The 21,403-nt window shown below is 37.1% G+C and overlaps 1 protein-coding gene across 1 annotated transcript in view; it reads right to left on the bottom strand.

The window, feature by feature from the left end:
• RBM25 (RNA binding motif protein 25) overlaps positions 1-20,721 on the bottom strand; it is a 50,473-nt gene extending 29,752 nt beyond the window's left edge. Inside the window, exons 1-5 of the mRNA XM_068992018.1 lie at positions 20,576-20,721; positions 13,614-13,734; positions 10,382-10,431; positions 8,109-8,276; positions 3,936-3,993 (exon numbers count right to left, since the gene is read on the bottom strand). Of these exons, the coding sequence (XP_068848119.1) occupies positions 3,936-3,993; positions 8,109-8,276; positions 10,382-10,431; positions 13,614-13,719 (382 nt within the window). The 5' untranslated portion in view covers positions 13,720-13,734; positions 20,576-20,721. The remainder of the gene's footprint in view (positions 1-3,935; positions 3,994-8,108; positions 8,277-10,381; positions 10,432-13,613; positions 13,735-20,575) is intronic.
• Between the last annotated feature and the right edge of the window lie 682 nt (positions 20,722-21,403).

Here is a 21,403-nt window from a genome sequence, read left to right on the forward strand (position 1 = left end):
ATATATCCTAAAGAAAAAAAGACCTGTCAACAAGCATATTATTGATGACAGTATTGGTGCTACTGGTCTGATATTATTGAATGCGAAATGTGAGAGGGTAACAGTAACAAAAAATAATTACTGAATAGTCTGTCAGCCCCAGTGTTGAAGCTCAGGATTCCAAGTGTGGAAGAAACAGATATAGGACAAAAAAGATTAGATAAAAATCTTTTAGGCTTGAATTTGAATTACTGTTCATTGGCAAAGTAAAGACCAAACAATGGTTACAGTGAGTGCATCAATTTCCAGATAATCTTCTTGAAAACAATTTCCCACTAAAAAGAACCAGAGCTTCTTGAGAAATGGCTGATCCCAAGTCTTGGGCAGAAAAACTACCAGCTGATCTTTGAATATCTTATTCCCAGATAACAAGAAAGCTATCAAAGGCATTTAGCTTTGGGTCAAAAACTCACTGAAGATCCAATTTCCAGAGGCAACCTGAGACAATTTAGCTTCCCTAGGGATAATGACAATTAATCTACCTTAAATTTAACAACAACAAATTAAATATGCGTCAATCTAGAAGTTCAAAATAGGTCTTAAGAAAGTCACTGCTAGAGGATGCTAAGAACATAAGATCATTCTTTTGAAAAATTAAAGAACCAAAGCATTTATCCCATTTTTCTTACAGAAATTAGACCTCTAAGTAGGAAAAGAAAGTTTATCCTTATGGATGTATTGTACTAACAAATGATGATTTGTTCTTCATGAAGGAATAACAATTCTTCCAAACAGTCTGTTAAATTTGGCAACCCTCCAGTGAATGAATCAACTACTCACTGACAATAGCTGCTACCATTTAAAAAAATTATAACTGAATATGATTCCTAATGGAAGAAACTCTTAATTAGAATTCTTACATATAAAAGCATCAACAAAAATAACACAAACTCAAATTTAAGATAAAAGCATCTGAATGCAGAGTTCCAAAGAATAGCAAGAAGAGATAAGAAAGCCTTCTTCAGTGATCAATGCAAAGAAACAAAGAGGAAAACAACAGAATGGGAAAGACTAGAGATCTCGTCAAGAAAATTAGAGATTCCAAGGGAACATTTCATGCAAAGATGGGCTCGATAAAGGACAGAAATGGTATGGACCTAACAGAAGCAGAAGATATTAAGAAGAGGTGGCAAGAATACACAGAAGAACTGTAAAAAAAGATCTTCATGACCAAAATAATCATGATGGTATGATCACTCACCTAGAGCCAGACATCCTGGAATGTGAAGTCAAGTGGGCCTTGGAAAGCATCACTACGAACAAAGCTAGTGGAGGTGATGAAATTCCAGCTGAGCTGTTTCAAATCCTGAAAGATGATGCTGTGAAAGTGCTGCACTCAACATGCCAGCAAATTTGGAAAACTCAGCAGTGGCCACAGGACTGGAAAAGGTCAGTTTTCATTCCAATCCCAAAGAAAGGCAATGCCAAAGAATGCTCAAACTACCACACAATTGCACTCATCTCACACGCTAGTAAAGTAATGCTCAAAATTCTCCAAGCCAGGCTTCAGCAATACGTGAACCATGAACTTCCAGATGTACAAGCTGGATTTAGAAAAGACAGAGGAACCAGAGATTAAAATGCCAACATCTGTTGGATCACAGAGAAAGCAAGAGAGTTCCAGAAAAACATCAATTTCTGCTTTATTGACTATGCCAAAGCCTTTGACTGTGTGGATCAAAAGAAACTATGGAAAATTCTGAGAGAGATGGGAATACCAGACCACCTGACCTGCCTCTTGAAAAACCTGTATGCAGGTCAGGAAGCAACAGTTAGAACTGGACATGGAACAACAGACTGGTTCCAAATAGGAAAAGGAGTACATCAAGGCTGTATATTGTCACCCTGCTTATTTAACTTATATGCAGAGTACATCATGAGAAACGCTGGACTGGAAGAAGCACAAGCTGGAATCAAGATTGCCGGGAGAAATAGCAATAACCTCAGATATGCAGATGACACCACCCTTATGGCAGAAAGTGAAGAGGAACTAAAAAGCCTCTTGATGAGAGTGGAAGAGGAGAGTGAAAAAGTTGGCTTAAAGCTCAACATTCAGAAAATGAAGATCATGGCATCTGGTCCCATCACTTCATGGGAAATAGATGAGGAAACAGTGTCAGACTTTATTTTTTGCGACTCCAAAATCACTGCAGATGGTGACTGCAGCCATGAAATTAAAAGACGCTTACTCCTTGGAAGAAAAGCTATGACCAACCTAGATAGCATATTCAAAAGCAGAGACATTACTTTGCCAACAAAGGTCCGTCTAGTTAAGGCTATGGTTTTTCCAGTGGTCATGTATCGATGTGAGAGTTGGACTGTGAAGAAAGCTGAGCGCCAAAGAATTGATGCTTTTGAACTGTGCTGTTGGAGAAGACTCTTGAAAGTCCCTTGGACTGCAAGGAGATCCAACCAGTCCATTCTAAAGGAGATGAGTCCTGGGTGTTCTTTGGAAGGAATGATGCTAAAGCTGAAACTCCAGTACTTTGGCCACCTCATGAGAAGAGCTGACTCATTGGAAAAGACTCTGATGCTGGGAGGGATTGGGGGCAGGAGGAGAAGGGGACGACAGAGGATGAGATGGCTGGATGGCATCACGGACTCAATGGACGTGAGTCTGAGTGAACTCTGGGAGTTGGTGATGGACAGGGAGGCCTGGCGTGCTGCAATTCATGGGGTCGTAAAGAGTCAGACACGACTGAGCCACTGAACTGAACTGACAAGCTACGAATACCAAACAGTTTACATTACAATGCAGTGGACAGAGATGTAAGGCACATAATTCTACTAGAGCTGCAATCAGCAAATCCAAACTGAGAAAACACTACTGGGCAAATGACCCAGTTTCTCCAACAAATCTCAAGAGGAAGAAGAAAAACAGAAGAACTAAAAATATTAAGTCTCAAAAATATGTCAACCAATCGCAATGCAAGGATTTTACATGAATCCTGAGTCAAAAGGACTATTTAAGAAACTGACATTTGAGTCAGCTAGACATCTGATCGTGGACTGGATATTGACTGAATGTTGGATATCTGAATACTGAGAATAATTAGAAGAAATGTTTTTTCCTTTGGTCTTATAATTGCATTTTAGGTATGTTTTTTAAAAAAGAACTTATCTTAGGTGGGAGGGGGATTCAGGATGGGGAACACATGTACACCCATGGCTGATTCATGTCAATGTACGGCAAAAACCACTACAATACTGTAAAGTAATTAGCCTCCAATCAAAATAAATTAATTTTTTAAAAACTTATCTTTTAGAGACATAAAAATATTTATATACAAAATGATCTGGTGTTCAGGACTGTACAAAAATAATACAAAAAGAAAATGGACAGGGTACAGGTTAAGCTCAAATGGCATGACCTAATAAATGTTAAAATGCTAGACAACAAATACATAAGAGTTCACACTATTCTGCCAATTTTATATATGTAGGAATTTTTCCATAATAATAGTGTTTAAAAAATGTATATCAAACAGGTGTTTCTGCCAACTAGTATGAAAAGAACAGTTTGCTTTTAAGACTAACAGGTCATCTCATCATCTCTTCTACACTTCCTTCCTAAGTCCTAACTGTTTCTTCTTTTTTTTAAAATTGTTCCATAGAGATCATACACCCCTGCTCTGAAAGAAGAACTTTTTAAAGTAATACGAAACCAGTTAGTCTAATTTTTCCCCTCTCCTACCTCCTGCTAGCCTTTTTCACTTTCTAATCTCACCTCTCAGCCAACATTTTCCCAATTGCCTTTAGTCCTTATTCCACTGGGACTGAAGACGGAGTGCTAATAGCAGACCTCTCCCAGGGTTAGCGACAATGACAGCAAATGCAAACCTAACTTATACTCCCAGATTGAGAGCATCTCAATAAATAAGGAAAAAATTACCTACCTTGAAGCTTTCCAGATGCACCTTGTACTCTCTTCCAGCTCAAAACCAAGCCACATTTCTTTAAAAGAAAACAAAATAGGTCCTTACCACTTAAAGTTATAATGCAAATAAGAACATAATTATATTCCTGCTTAGGAAAAAAATAAAAGCTAAAAAATTCTTCTCAGCAACTAAATTCTGCAATTCCCACAAGCTTATTATATGAATAAAATACACAAGTCATTTTAAAGGAAAATATAAATTCTTACTCATTTTAATAAAACTCATTTATTAAAAACTCATTTTTAATAAATTAGACATTTCAGTTTTATTTATCTTACAAATACATGTAAATAAACCCAAAATGCCCAAATATTGTAATAGTTAGAACTATAATAAATTCAAGTAAATACTATAAGTCCATAAAGACTGTTTTAAAACACACATATATATTTTAAAGGATTTTTAAAGACATAGGGAAATGCTTGATATGGGATGCAAATATATCATGACACATGAAATTGCAGATACACAGTAAGCTTCTTCTTTTTGGCCACACCCAAGGCACATGGGCTCTTCACTTCCTCGACCAGGATGGAACCTGCATCCCCTGCATTAGAAACATGGAGTCTCTAACCACTGGACCATTCAGTCTTAACCACTGAAAGTCCCAACAGTAAGATTTTTAATTATGCAAAGAAAAAAATTTCCATAAAATGATCAGAAATACTGTAAAATGTTAATGGGGCAGGTTATCTGAAGGGTGGGATATTTATTACATTGTTTACACACAAAGTTTATTTCTAATTATTAAAGAAAAATTAGAAGGTTTAAAAGAAGTTTTGTGGAAAGTAATAACTAAAGATTTGTCTGTCAAAGCTGAGAAAGGCATGGATTTTTCACATCTTCCTTCAGAGAAACTACTAAAATGATAGTCAACGAATTGGGACTTCCCTGGTAGTCTACTCTAGAAGTTAAGACTAAGTTTCCACTATAGCGGGTATGGGTTCAATTCCTGGTCAAGGAACTAAGTAGGATTCCACACACCTCACAGTGCAGCCAAAATACATATAAAAAATAAAATATCATAAGGTCAAACATAGTGTGAGAGAATAGCACCAGAATTCAACAAAATTTTGCAAAGACAAAAGGCAAATGGATGGATAATAGCTTATTCAGGAAAGCAAAGAAAGCTATGACTCCAAGTGTGTACAGAAGCAGATACTGATAAGAAAGAAAAAAGTTAGGCTGATTCTATCAATATAAAACCTAGTGGATCCAAACCGGGGGTGAAAGGTACTGTGGAGAATTGGGCTGAAGTGTGAAGCTGAATAAAAATAAGTTACTGCCTGACAATACAAATATGAAATAATCAAAGTCTCAGAGGCTTCAAGCAATTACCCTTTCCTCACTACTAGAGAAGAGAGCCTGAACAGCAACAATCTGAAGAAAGTGAACAAAACAAGCTTGGGATTTGGAGCACCAGATATGAAAATACAAATGAGATTACAAGAGTAAGAAGGGAAGAAAGTAAAGGTATAAGAAATGCTTGAAGTCAGTCTTGTACCTGCAACCTCATACAGGCAGTCGATCATAAACTTACTGGGCATAAAACTCAAAAGTTTTCTAGAGAAACCCACCCACCTCAAAGAACACTCCACGGAATTTAAAACCTCTGGCTGCCAGTCAGATTACCCTACAGCGATGCCCAACATTTTACAAAGTAAGCTTATGTACACAGGTCTTTTAATCCCTAACTCTTAAATATGGACAATCAAAGCTCCTCAGACATCCAAGTAAAGTCTTAAAAGTAAAAAGAGAAATAGAAAGAGGTAAATTCAGGAATTCAAAGATATCTTAAAAAACACTCTGCTGCACATATATATCAACAACAGTTTTCAAAAGGGATGTTTCAAATTGAAAACATACACATATATCCACACAGAAACTTGTACATGAATATTCACAGCATCATTATTCACAACAACCCAGTGGAAACAGCTGGTTGTCCATCAATTGATAAACGGATAACAAAATGTAGTGTATCCACTAAATGGAGTATTAGTTGGCCATAAAAAAGGAACAAAGTTTCACTAATAAGCTACACCATAGGTGAATCTTAGAAACATCAGGCTAAATAAAATGCACAGAACAAGCAAATACACACAGACAGGTTTAATAGTGGTTGCCAGATGCTGAGGGGAGGAGAAAATGGGAACCAATGTTAATGGGTACAGTGTGTTTATACATATATATATATATATATTTCTATATGGGGTGATAAAAATGTTCAGGAATTAGACAGTGGTGATGTTTGCAAAACTCTCTGAATATACTAAAGGCCACTGAACTGTGTGCATTATAAAAGGGTGAATTTTATGGTGTGTGGATTATATCTCAATAAACATGTTTTTTAAAATGTCCTCCCAGGACTTCCGCGGTGGGTCAGTGGTTAACAATCTGCTTGCCAATGTGGGTGGACACAGGTTCAATCCCTAATAAGGGAAGTAAGATCGCACGTACTATAAGGCAGCTAAGTCCACACGCCACAGTTGCTGAGCCTGCACTAGAGCCCGCAAGTCGCAACTACTGATCCCGCATGCCGAGAGCCTTGCTCCTCAGCAGGAGAAACCACTGCAACGAGGAGCCCGCACACCACAGCCAAGAGTAGTTCCCTACTCGCCACAACTAGAGAAAGCCGATGCCAGACAATCAAGACTCAGTGCAGCCAAAAATAAATAAGTAATAATAAAATTAAAAATACATCTGTAATAGAAATAAAATAAACAAAATGTCCTCCCAATGTTCTACCTTGGGGGAAAATTGGTATTATCTTTAAAAGTGAAGATAAGCATGCCCAATGACAGAAATTCCACTTCTAAGGGAATACGTGACAATTTATTTCACATTCACTTAGTATGTGCTGCCGAAGTGAGCACTTCCATGTTCGCTTAGAAAGACATATTACCAGTAATAACATAGCAAAACATAGTATCAAAAGTGAAAACGATCCATATGACCATCAGTAAACAATCTGACAATTTATCATGTATCTCTGAAAGGCAGTGGTATATACCAGTGAAAAGTGAACAAACTAGAGCTGCATATATGCTGGGCGAAAAAAGCAAATTGGAGGAATGCAGAATTTAAACTCATACATGATAAACTTTTATGACTATAAATATGTAATTAAAGTAAAAAATATGGTCAGGAATGATAAACACCCAGTTTAGGATAATGGATTCCCTCTGGTTATTACCTTTGTGGAAGACAGAAATGAGAATTAGGACCTTCATGTTTTGTTTCTTTGGGATGAAAATCTAAAGCTAGCATCACAAAATACTAAGATCTGACAAAGCTAGGTTTTATGTTTATTTTCTAAATCCCTTTTTTACAGTCTCAAAATATTAACCCAGAGATTACTCATTAATGACAAAGGGAGAAAAGATATCCTAAAATGGAGCGATCAGACCACCTTAACCAAATAACTTAATACCACCAAAAATGGAACCAAGAGACATGGTGTTTCTTCCTATGCTGCACCTGAGAACAGTCATCACACATGGCCCTTTCTTCTAAAAAATGCTTACTCTAAACCTAACTATGGGTAAACAATCAATTCAAATCGGGTGAGACATTTTGCAAAAGACCCAGACACTTCAAAACATCAGTTTATCACGAAAGACAAAAACAAGTTAAACAAAAAGAGGCAGAGAACTGTTCTATAATAAAGAAGCTATCTAAAGAACCATGACAATTAAATGCAATGTATACACATCCCTGACTGGATTATAGACCAAAAACAAAAAACACCTATTATAGAAACTGTTGGTAAAATTAAATATGAGCTATTTTGTATTTTAATTAACAATACTGAATCAGCCTTAAATTTCTTAAGTGTGAAAAATGTAGGAGAGTATCTTGGTCATAGGAGATATAAGTAGTATTCAGAGGTGAAATGCCACAACTTACTCCCAAACTATTCAGAAAAAAACTGAGGGATGTGTGTGTGGAGAGAGAGAGAAAATAAATGTGGCAAAATGTGTTGCAAAGGTGTTCACTATTTATTCAACTTTTTTGCAGGATTGAAACTTCTCAAAATATAAGAGAGACAATAATTCAGTCTTCTCTGATTTTTCTTAAGTCTGAAATAACAAAAAAATTTTTAAATGAAAAATAAACAGTTTAACTTACAGCGAGGAGCTGTCTTATAAGCATGTCTGAGGCTTTCTCAGAAATGTTGCCAACAAAAACTGTAGTGGTGGGACCACAGTTTTCATCATTCTCTTTAGCCTTCAAGCCTGGATGATCCTTTCTTGCTCCCAAATGCTTTCCAACCATGGACACGGTGGGTACTAAGACCTAAAGTGAAGAAAGACAATAAAATTTGAACTTGCAATTAAATTTGCTGTCACGCTTAATATAACATTAGGGTAAAACATCCATTTTAGCTCTTTTTTTTTAGCCATACCAAACACCATGCGGGAACTTAGTTCCCACACCCAGATGGAACCCGTGCCCCCTGCGGTGGAAGCTCAGAGCCCTAACCACCAGACCACTAGGGAAGTCCCAAAACACCTGTTTTAAAGTAGCAAACATAAAGGACAGATTCTATATATTTAATATAAAGTTCTCAAAGCACATTTTTCATTAATACAACTTATTCATGACAAGTAACGTGTCACTATTAGATTTTGCTGTTATTGTTTAGTAGCTAAGTTGTATCCAACTCTTTTGCAACCCCAAGGACTGTAGCCCTCCAGGCTCCTCTGTCCATGGGATTGCCCAGCAATAATAATGGAGTGGGTTACCATTTCCTTCTCCAGGAGATCTTCCTGGATCAGTGATCGAACCTACATCTCCTACATTGGCAGGCGGATTCCTTACCACTGAGCCACCAGGGAAACTCACTATTGGATTACCTTTCTTTTAAACACAACTTGGACGACCGAATAAAAAAACTTGGGTAGAAATTTTATGTTTAAGACATCAAAAATCATTTAAAGTTTTCAAATATACCCACACATTTCTTCACCTACTGTACTCTGTACCAGTATAAAAGGAAACTCCAATTATCCCTGCTAATTTTCCTGCAGAATTTCACATATTCCCATAGCACTCTCCCCACACTCTCGGTTTACCTTTTCTCAGTTACTTGTGTTACTATCTTATTTTTCCTTTCATAAAGTTCAAATTCCCGAATAGTCTTACTCATCTTTGTATTTGGAATTGAATCTAGCAAAACATACACAGTCGGCACTGAAGTGGTGACTTGGGGGAGCTGCCTTTTCCCAGGCTGAAATGCAGGAGGAGAAGAGTACTTATCATGTGGCGGTTTCCTAGTGCATGTCTTCCAATGAAGGTCCAATACAAGAAAAGCTGGACTGCGCCCCCGGTCCGCCTCACGGCAAGTTCCTATTTCACTACCCTTTTAATATAAGTAACACTTCCCTCCCTCTTCAAAACCCACAAGTCAAAAAACAAAAATAGCTAAAAGTAATAAGACCTAATCTCCCTCACAGACGAATTACAATTTAAATCCTGTATTTCTACTAATTAACTCAAAGAAGAATTCTGGTTAAATAAACATTAAGAGGGTTATCATTTAATCACGTGTTACAGTATACCAGTCTTGAGGACTTCCCTGGTGGCTCAGAGGGTAAAGCGTCTGTCTACAACTCGGGAGATGGGAGTTTGATCCCTAGGTCAGGAAGATCCCCTGGAGAAGGAAATGGCAATCCACTCCAGTACTATTGCCTGGAAAATCCCATGGAGAGAGAAGCCTGGTAGGCTGTAGTCCATGGGGTCGCAAAGAGTTGGACATGACTGAGCGACTTCACTTTCTTTCTTTCTATAGTATACTAGCATTCTTAACTAAGATGCGTAGAGTGTACAGAAGCTTTTATGAATGTGGAGAATTAAAGTTCAAGACATAAGACTGAATAATAAAACTTCAGCAGAGAAAAGGTTTCAGTAAAACTTAAGAAAGCTTGACGGTATCATACTAGAGGACAGAGAAAAAAAATAGTTTTGAAGAAGCTAAACATCAGGTATGTCAGAGCAAAGAGTAAATATATATTCAACATTCATTTCAAATTTTAAATCTCTACTAGATCATTTCCACGTTCTTTTAAGAAGTCAGATATGTCAGATCACATCTCCTGCTTTCAAGGACCAAGACCTAAGGGAGTGATGGAAGAGCCAACGCGTGAATCTGAAGTAACAGTGTATGAAGAGTCTAGAGAATACGAGGAAAGTCACAAAACCAAAATAGTTTATTTAGGGAGCATTATTTTAGGAGCAACTGTACTGGAGAAAAAATATTTAAATTAGTATGATATATATATATGCTCTTTCTTCCTATTATTCTTTTAGACATTTAAAATAATTTATCTGAGTTTATCAAATTGTTTAGATTCAGTTAAAAGCAGTAGTACTTGTAATTCCTCCTTAAAAGTTATACTTACAGTTGGAGCAGGAGCCATAATGCTCATCGGTACAGGAATCATTGGGGTCCCTAAAAAAGAAGCAAAATGAGTCTTAAGAATGTAATTATATAGACAAGAATATATTTTATATCAAGTACACGCCATAAAAATAAGTACCTTCATAGTTCTTTTAAGGGGAAATATAAGGCTAATAAAAAATGAGATATTATTCAAAACAAATGTACTTTACAGACTGGTCTATCTAAATAAACTTAAAAACAAAAACACTCATGAAGCAAAAAGACTACCACAACCTGCTATTGCCTTAATAAGTACAAAATTCTGGACAGTTATCAATTCATTTAGTATGTGTTTTTTTTTTTTAATTAAAAGGAATTTAAAATTCCTTCTATAAAACCAATAAACTGGTAAGGAAACAAACAATTTTTCATCATCACCTTTCCTGATTCTGAACAACTGATTAAGCTTTATTCTCAATGCCTTAAAATTTCTTCACAAACTGGAAGTAATCTAGTCTTCCCTGTAACTGTGTAACACAAGGACTTTGTTAAAAGTATGTTACTAGGAAAGACTACCAGAAAATAAGATATTATGAGACTAACAAAAAAATAAAGAACCCCTCAAAAACTGATGTCCAAATGAAAGTGGCTCAGGACACTATCCTTCTCAAGAAATTAATGTTTGATGGTTGATAACTATTCAGATCTCTGTTAACATTATTTTCTTAATCCCTCTTTTCAGGACAAACTCCTTTATTATAGGGCAGTTAACTTACTGACTGTAATTCATTAATTGCTACATGGAATAATACACTGATAGTACTCAAGCTCTCCCACTATGTCCCTGGTGGCAAGGGTGTAACAAATACATATCCATGATTATCTAAAAGAACAGCTTAAACAGCCAGTTACAAGCATAAATGTCTTAAAAACTTTTATAAGTACAGCATTCTACTCCACAATGTATATGCATAAGTAGTTGTTTTTTTAAATTATGATTTACCCTCAAATTGCTGAAGCTTTAAATGATACTCCAGAAAAATTCCATATTTATCTTGTGGCTTTTCACATCTACTCCAACACAGCTGTGTACTTGACCTAAGGGTAGGAGGCCCCCAAAGCTGAGCCTCTGTAATGTACATGTTATGAATTAACAACCCATCAAATTAGGCAATTGCAAGGTACTTTTGATTCTGCAACAGTCAAGCTCTTTAGTAAACACCGTAATTTCAAACAGATAATCCAATGGTTAAAGCCAGGTCACTGACGTAAAGCTTTCCTAAAAAAGAAATACTTCTAGTTGGTTTACAAGATCATTTGTTGCTTTCAGCCTGAATTACATGGATTCTATGTTAAATGAAAATACTTCCCAACATGCAAACTAAGCAGAACTCTTAGATACTATCTTTCATAAGGGAAACTGAAATCTGTACAAAATGCTTTCAATCCTATTAAAAAAAAATCTGAACTACCACTCATAAACCAGAGGAAAAGTTTGAGTCAAGCAATGCTAATTATAAATCTCAAGATAACAGTTCTATAATGTGGGTTCTCTTAACTGTGCTTAAATGGATACTTAGGAATCACCTGTGAACCTGTTAAAAAGACATTCCTGGGCCTTAATTTCTAAGGATTTGATTCAGTAGGTTGGGGTTGGACTTAAAAAAACTTTTTTTACTTTATAAAACACTGAACAGAGGAAGCTTTTAGACAGAACTTTGGAAACCTCTCCAAGATAATAGTCAAAAAAAAAAAAAATATATATATATATATATATACACATATACACAAAAGTTAAGGCAGAATAATATATATACAATGTTACTACATTATCTGTGTTAAAGGAATTACACAAAAACAAATGGAATAGAAAAATATATACTTAAGAGTGGCTTGTAATATGCACCAAAAAATATCTGGAAGGATAAAAAAGAAACTAATAACCCTGTTTTGTTTATGTGTTTCAGTAAGGGGATAGTAATAAATTATATAGGAAGGTAAGATAAGTTTTTCACTGTATACCTTTTTGATTGGTATAAATGTATTACCTATTATTTAAGTAAAGATTTTTTATTTCCCAGATGAGTTTGATACTCAGCCAGAAATGAAAACTCCCACCATAGGAAAATGAGACAGCACATTTCTAGAACGCTAACAGGAAGCGTTTCTACCAATACTCACACACATATTTTCTAAAGATAAATTTGCAATGATATAAGGACACATTGAAAAAAAAACACCATCATTGGTGGGAAAGTAAACTGGCACAGCCCTATGGAAAATAGTATGTTGTTGTGGTTTAGTTGCTAAGTCGTGTCCAACTCTTTTGTGACTCCATGCACTGTAGTCCACCAGGTTCCTCTGTCCATGGGATTTCCCAGGCAAGAATACCGGAATGGGTTGCTATTTCCTTCTCCAGGGGATCTTCCAGACACAGGGATCAAACCCAGGTCTACTGTACTGCAGGCAGATTCCCTGCCTTGCAGGCAAATCTTTACTGACTGAGTCACCAGGGAAGCCCCGGAAAACAGTATGGAGGTTCCTAAAAACTAAAAGCAGAGCTACCATATGATCCCACAGTCCCACTTCTGGGCATTTACAGAGAAAACTCTAATTCAAAACATACATGCACCCCAATGTTCACCACAGTACTATACACAATAGCCAAGACATGAAAGCAACCTAAATGGCCATCGACAGATGAATGAATAAAGATGTGGTATATACTGATGTTTACAATGGAATATTACTTAGCTATAAAAAGAATGAAATAATGCCAACTGCAGCAACATGGATGGACCCAGAGATTATCATATTAAGTGAAATAAATCAGAGAAACACGAACATCAAGTGATACCACGTACATGTGGAATCTAAAAAAATGATACAATGAACTTATTTACCAAACAGACTTAACAGACAGAAAACAAACTTATGGTTACCAAAAGGGCAAGCAGGGAGGAAAAATTGAGTTTGAGATCAGCAAATATAAACTACTATATATAAAACAGATAAACAAAAAGGATTTACTATATAGCACAGGAAATTATATTCAAGACACAACTGAGCGACTGAACTGAACTATGTATAATGAAAAAGAATCTTAAAAAAAGTATGTGTGTGCCTGCATATATATTTAAAACTGAAACACACACACAAAAAAATTCAAGAAACTGAATCACTTTCTTGTATACCAGAAACTAACACAACACTGTCATCAACTACAAAAGCAACAGTACCCACAAACTTACCTGGAGGCACGGGTGGTGGAAAGCCAGGGAACTGGGGGGGTGGGATCCCTGGTGGGAGTGCTGGGATCCCCATCGGAGGGCGATTCAAATGAGGGGGGAAAGACATTCTTACTGCAGCGGTCTAAAGAAAGAAATCATGGCAAATCACGTTATTTGAAACATTTACAATTCGATATGCCTGGTTTCTTGGCCTTCATTTTTAGAGTATCTGCAAAATTCTGAAGTTTCTTACCCAGAGGAGTTGGCAAAGACCCTCTTTTCTCTGTCTGTCCATTGAGAATTTTTTAACCTTAGATCTTTTCTAAAATAAGTTCCCAAAATGTACACGATCTAAGTTCAGGATAGACTCCTACAATCATATGGGAATACATATAAAGGAAGAAAAATATTTTGAGGTTCAGTTAATATCCAAAAATTAAGTACCAAACATCAATGAATCTTTTTAAACCAAATTCAGAATTCAGGAAAATATCTAACAGTTTTTAAGTGTTCTGAAGCATTCATTTTTTAGTGCATCCTGAAAACTAAATTAACAAAGTCACACAGTATTTGTTGATTCAGTGTTGGCCAGTTCTTGAAGGACAAATCAATGTCTCAGTGACATTCTACAAACCTGGGGAGGTGGGGGGGAACCTCCAGGTATCAGGTCCCATTGTAATCATTCAAATATAAAGAAAATATCCAATTTATGACAATGAAAAAAAAGTGATAATTTTTCTTAAACTTTAAAGCAAACCTCTTTACCATTCCTGAACGATATTCAATGAATGGATGAAATTCAAGAATCAGATGCTGGTATTTGATTTTTAAAAATACAAGAACACACTGAACTGTTTCATTTCGTTTATGACACCAATATCACTTAAAAGAAACTTTTGTCTTTTCCCTACTGAATAGAAATACTTAAGACTTTCCCTACTCTCAAATTTTATATTGTCAATATTTTTGTCAACGTACTCAAATATTCAATACCGGGAAAAGTTTAGAAAAACGATGTTAGAATGTTCTAGTAAGATTCCATGCACCAAAATAAGTGGATTGACCTGATATTAATGGTGCAGCTACAAGTAGCAACTTGATTAATAGGAGATTTTCTGTTTTACCCTTAGAAAAACTCCCCTACCTAAACTCTGTAACAAGGGATCCAGAGTTGTCTAAAGCTTTTAAAAAATGTTCTTCTCTACTATTTTCTTTCCTGGGTTTTATATATTGTTTTATTCATCCTTCAGAAGAGAGAGGATAAAAAGTTCATGTCTTCCACTTCCTTGCTCCTAATCCCAAGTTTGGTCTCAATCATTGTATTCTTCTATAATACCTTTCTCTACACAAACTAATATATAATCATTTATGTTTTTGTGCAAGCAATATAATCACAGTATATTGTTATGTACATTTCTCCCTCATTATTAACATCTCTTCATGTCATCAACTTCTACTCCATCCCTTATAACACAGTAAACTCTTACCATATAGACACAACTATCTACCAACATGGATGGTTATCTCCGTATTTCACCTCTTATAAATAATATTAAATGTTCTTGGACATAATGGACATATAACTCTAAGCACCTGTGCCAAGTAATTCAATAATACAGATCGGTATTATTATATATCTACTATATATATTACTACTACTATATATATTACTATTATATATCTACCCTCTACCTCCAAATCCTCCTCCAAACCTACTGTACAAATTAATATTCCCACCAAGAGTATCTAGGTATGCACCTTCCTTATATCCGTACCATCATTCCAATCTGATAGGTAAAAAAAAAATACTCTGGTTTCTCCTTGAATTTCCCTACTCATTAATGAGATTGAGTATCTTTTTACTCCTTTATCAAACATTTCTTTAAAAAGCATGTCCTTCATCTTCATAGCTATTCTTCCTCAGAATGTTTTCCCTTAAGTTAGGATATTGAAATATTCTATAAAATCTAAACTTCAATTTCAAAAACACAGCACACTTAAAATATTCAGAAAGCTTTACAGGTAAAATAAATACCTAGAATAATGTCATATACCAGCAAGTAAGCTATTGGAAATGCCTTAAAATAGTAGGTATGAATGCAGCTAATTTAACAGTGCAAATGTGTTGAATCTTTAAATGATTTTTAAAAATACTTTTTCGCCCAAAACAAAAACAAATATTCTATATGGAAGGGGACAGGAGTGTGTATCCTTTTAAAACATTGAGGGCTACTGTCCTACTTACAGAAGCTCTTATATACTCTATCTCAGCATTTTCTTAGAAGAACAGTTGGTATTAATACCTGTTCAATGAATGAATCAGTAAACAAATAAACTCTAAGAAACTCTAAATAAATTTATTAAATTACCATGTGTGGGTACAATTAGAGCAGTGACAAGCACCTAGCCTCACAATGGTTACAAAGATAGAACCATGAATTCATCTTTAGAATCACTTTTCCCCCAAGTATTAAATACAAGTACTACTTTAAAAAAAACTCTATGTTCTTGGTGTTTAAACTATTTTTTCAGTTTTCAAATGACTTTTCATTCTGTTAAGAATTAACCAGATTATGTTTTAGTTTATGCAATATACCCATTTCATTCACTCCAATTTTTCTACAGAATATTTCCCTTTTATTTGGAACTGTTTAAAACTCGCTTATTCAGAGGCTGAACTTCAAAGATGAAGGCAATCTTAATAAGATAATGGCCCCTCCTACGGAAATTCAGAAAACAAACATTTCTGGTGATCTCTGATAATTATTAATGTTCACTTTAAACATCCTAAGAGGAGAGTATCAACCACATATTTCAACATAGAAAAGTTTTTTGGTATGTTTTGGTGTATGTGAAATGACTGAGAATAAACTTTTAGAATAAGCAAAGTTTATCATTTTTACCTGTAGTTGATAAACTGTAATACTCTTACAATACATTATAAAGATATTCAAAGTTGGTATGTACTTTGTTGAATGAAATAGGGAAGAGAGCTAAAGAATTCTTTATTTTAAACAAGGTGGTCAGGCTTCACCAAGGCAACATTTAAAAAGACTTGCAAGAGAATGAGGCAGGAAGCCCTATATTGGGGGCCATAGCCTTTCAAGCAAAGTGAAAGTGAAAGTGAAGTCGGTTAGTCATGACCGACTCTTTGAGACCCCATGGACTGTAGCCTACCAGGCTCCTCCCTCCATGGGATTTTCCAGGCAAGAGTACTGGAGTGGGTTGCCATTTTCCTTCTCCAGGGCATCTTCCCGACCCAGGGATCGAACCCCAGGTCTCCCGCATTCCAGGTGGATGCTTTAACCTCTAAGCCACCAAGGAAGCCCTTTTCAAGCAAAGGAAACTGCAAATACAAAGAACCTGAGGTGTGTTTGCATGAGGAATAAGGCCAACAACTGAAGCACAGTACTAGCACAAACTGGAGCTGGGAAGAGAGTTCAAAGAATGTAACGCTTTGTAAACGGCTTTAAAAATACTGGGTTTTATTCTGAAAGGTTTTTGACTTGACTTTTATTTTAAGAGTGTCACTGGCCCCTATGTTAAGACTGGAGGAGAACAAGGGTAGAAAAGTAAGACTACTGAAATAACCCAGACAAGAGAGGTGGCCTAGAACAGGTGGTGGTTCTAGATCTATTCTGAATGTAGTCAATTGCCGAGGGATTGTGTATGGGGTTTAACAGAGATGAGGAGCTTATTTTATCAGTACTGAAATGACTTAAATTATTTAAAGAATACTTTAAAGCATTTAAAGAATACTTGAAAAGTACCTTCACTTTTGGAAGGTTCAAAACATTTTTATCCTCCAAGGATGAAACTTCATGGCCCAAAATAACAAAAACAAGAACCTATGTTGGAAGTGTTTCCTATCTCTATTGTGGAAGTGGTCAGACAGGTTTATGTATCCATCAAAATTGACTGAAATTAAAATGGATGCATTTTAATGTATGTAAATTTTATCTCAATAAATTTGGTCCTCCCAAAAACAAAATAAACTTCTAAAGAAGCTTTATCTATACATTCTGCTTTTCTTTTCCACCTTTAAACTACTTTTTCTGCACTCTTAAGAATACCATTACTGCTTATATGCATTCATCCATTAGATTTATCCTGACAGAAACAAACTATTTCACTGGGGATATAGACTTACAGGCTAACCTCATCAGGACAAATTTCTAAAATGTTAAGAAGCAAATGAACCAACAGATCCTCCTCAGCAAACACTCATATACAGCTTATTCATTTACTCCATAAAACGTCTAGCTCCAATTAAGTGCCAGATTCTTTTCTAACATTATTTTCATCAGTTCTGAAAGAGAAAATTTTAAGTCATGTGTAGTTACGCAACCAACCCAGGGGCCCAACATTAAATATGAATGATCATCGGTACAGCATGCATGGTCTCCTGCTGTGCGTACAGCCTGCAAGGTACAATGGACGACATGACCGTCCCAGCCCAAGCAAGGCAAGCCTACCTCAGCAGAGATCAGTGGTAGTCTAGAGCTACAGTGGGAGTGGGAAGGGGCTTGTAAACAAAACAGAGAGTGCCTTTGGGATAATGGTTGCACATCTCTGCACATATACTGAAAATCACTGAATTGTACATTACAATGAGTGTTTTACATGTCAATTATACCGTAATAAGCTGTTTAAAAAAAAATTACCAATACCAATTCCAGACTCCTTCAGGCAAAACCAAATTAAGACCTGTAGACTACATTGTATCAATATTAATTTCCTGATTTTCTCGTTAGTTTAGAGAATGTAACTGTTTTTAGGAAATACACACTTAGGTATTCTGGGGGTTAAGAGGGACACCACATCTGCAACTTACTATCAAAGATTTCTGAAGAAAACTATGAAGACAATAAGGAGAGGAAGATAAAGCAAACAGGTAAAATGTTAACATTTGGGGAATCTGAAAGATATTTGAGAATCCTTTGTACCATTCTTACAACATTTTTTTAAGTTTGAAATTATGTCAAAATAAAAAGTTAAAAAGCGATAGCAGTAATTCTCAGTGAAAATATTTTCTTTTTATTTTCTCGAGTTTCAAAATTTAAAAAATTTAGGAAAAAATATATTCAAAAAACTGAGGAATCAAAATTCTCTTATGAATGCCAGTAGCAGTATCAGAAAGAACTATCAAGAAATTAAAAAGATAAACAGCATGCTTTTATACGAGATTAAGAGTCAATGATTACTTTCGTTTCTACAGAATAAAAGAGTCAATATAATTTTTCTCTACATTATGTGTAAATGAAGAAAGTATATGAAATACAGCTAACTTGGAGGTAGCCAAAAAGGAAATAATTTATCTTCTGGGGTTACCAATGTCATGAAAATATCAACTAATTTTAATCTACTTTTGTTTACAAAAGCTTTCAACACAGGTCATCTCATTTAGCCTCCCAAATTACCTAGCAAAACATATTCTTCTTTTACTGATGAAGAAGCTAACTTATCCAAAAGAATACAATTCGCGGGTAAGGACTCCATGGTCCCCACTATCTTAAATTGCCAATCCAAAGGCTGTTTTCGCTTATCACAATGCCTCTGTCTAATAATAACATACTAATGATTAACTCTGACTTTATACAACTCTATTCAAGGTACACTGGAAGAAATGTTAAGTCAGGGATAGGCTCCTGTACTTCAGCGAAAATTCTTAAACAACAAACACTCTCAGTTAATATGCACTCAGCACTTACTATGTTACCTGGTTATTGCACTAAGGATTTTACATGTTTTTCTCAATTAATTCCCAACTCCAATAACCTATGAGGTGGATATCATCAATAATCTTCACTTTACAGGTGAAGAAAACCAAGGCTTCACAAGAAAAATTAAATGAGTTAAAACAGCATAGTATCTCCACTTGAATCGTGAGGAACTATTACTGACCAACTGTTTGCCTTACCACCTCTGAACATTTTGGAAATTACCTTTTAGAAAGTACAGCTCTCAAAACAATATAAAAATTGCTTATACACTACTGCCAAATACCCAATTCACAGGACTTCACAACTAGAGCAGTCTGGTGCAAGAGAAGCCCAATTTCCTCCCTCCTGGTCCGCTCCACTCTGCCCAATTATCAAAATGGCTTTTCCGTGGCAATATAAAAACCACATTACGTAACTTCAAAATAATCTTCATACTCCTAGAACTTGTTCTAAAAACGTGTTGTAAAAGCAGTAATGAAGACCACAGAAGGATGAGAACCAAGTAACATTTTCTAACGTGGAGGTTAGACCTCTCCTAGAATCAATGGAGACACAGTTTACTGTAACCTCCAGGGGAGCAAAGGGGCAGGGCCACAACACTCATCACAATCTTAAGACAAGCAAACCAACCAGGAGGGTGCTAGAAAAGTTGGGCAGCAGCTAAATTTAAGTTGGGGGAGGGGGACGGGGGGAGAGAGGGCAGTTCACTCGGTGGCGGGCTTTAGATGACCAGAGAGGAAGGGAAAGAAAACAGATGGTGGCCAGTCCCCCTACCCCACCCGCGCTAAAAAGGGTGGGTGAAGGCCGGCTTCTAGGCAGAGTCTGGAGCAATTGTACACTCGGCCCGGAATATCTACCGGAGGGCTTCCGCAGGCTCAGGTTTGAAAGGGATCTCACGAAAGGACTCCCCAGGGGGGCGACCGCTCGTTTTCTGGCAAACGCGGAGCCCAGAATGGGCCAAGGCGACTCTGTGGCGAGCCGTGGAAAGGAAAGGAAAAGTGGGCGACAATGCAAGGAGGAAGGCTCTGCCGGTAGGTTTGGCCTGCACCGGTTACCGCTAGGCCCACAGATTTCCCAGGCCTTAGAGAAGTGCAGAAACCCAAGCCTCGTGCCCGTCCCCTCCCCCACCCAACTCCCCGCCCCCGTCCCCTTATTCCCATCCCACCCCAGCCCTCTCTCAGCCTCCCAGGCTTTCCCTCCGCCCGCAACCGAAGTACCCCGTCTCCCGGTTTCCACACGCGTTCTGAGGCGTGCACTCACCCGCCGCTGAGGAAACGGTACTGTCTTCGCGGTCTTCTGGGCTCCAGGTTACGAGTGGGCTCCACCGGTTCGAGGTTTCTGCGCGCCGCTATCCAGGAGACTGGTTCCAAAGCGCCTACTCGCACAGGCCGCAAAACACCGCCGCGCTGCGCGGGGAGCTTCTTCTGGAGGTCTTCCTAGTGCCCGGCGTGCATTGCGGCCAGGGGCGTGGGGAGGAGGATCATAGAGAAGAGCGCGTATAGATAGTCTTCACTGTTGGCTCTGAATCACCACGCAGCGGCGAATCACCATAGAGATGGAGCGCCTAATGAGGGCTAGAAAGTCTTGAGCCGTCATTTACGACCCACCCTGCCATTTTTGATTGGAGCTGATTGAATCTTATGATTACGCGACGCCATCTTGAGGTCAAGGTTCCGGCTGGACTCGGCGTGAGGACTGTAAAAAAGGCTTCCCGCTTTCGGTAGTTCGTGTTTAGGGGGCTAGAACCTTGCTTTGTGGCTCATTGAAGTTCGGTGGGCTGATAACTGGGTCTCACCCAGCCCCTCAATAGAAACCCCAAGTGTTAATCCTAGAAAACTACTGTTGATACCAAGAGATAAATGGCTAAGGCTGTGGTTTTGAAAAAGTGCGCACATACACAAACAGGAAAGCTTACACGCGCTGGTAGGGCCAAAGAGGCGGCTAAAACATGTTTGAAATGCCTAAAAACGGCCTGTAATAGCAGTTAACCCATAGAACTTCAGTGGTTAGATTAATTAAAATAAATCACGAATGATTAGGTTATTCAATTTATGGATTGTATGGTCAGTATCTAGTACAGGCCTGTGT

The sequence above is a fragment of the Capricornis sumatraensis genome, chromosome 2, assembly GCF_032405125.1.
Source record: "Capricornis sumatraensis isolate serow.1 chromosome 2, serow.2, whole genome shotgun sequence".
In the NCBI taxonomy this organism is placed as follows: Eukaryota; Metazoa; Chordata; class Mammalia; order Artiodactyla; family Bovidae; genus Capricornis; species Capricornis sumatraensis.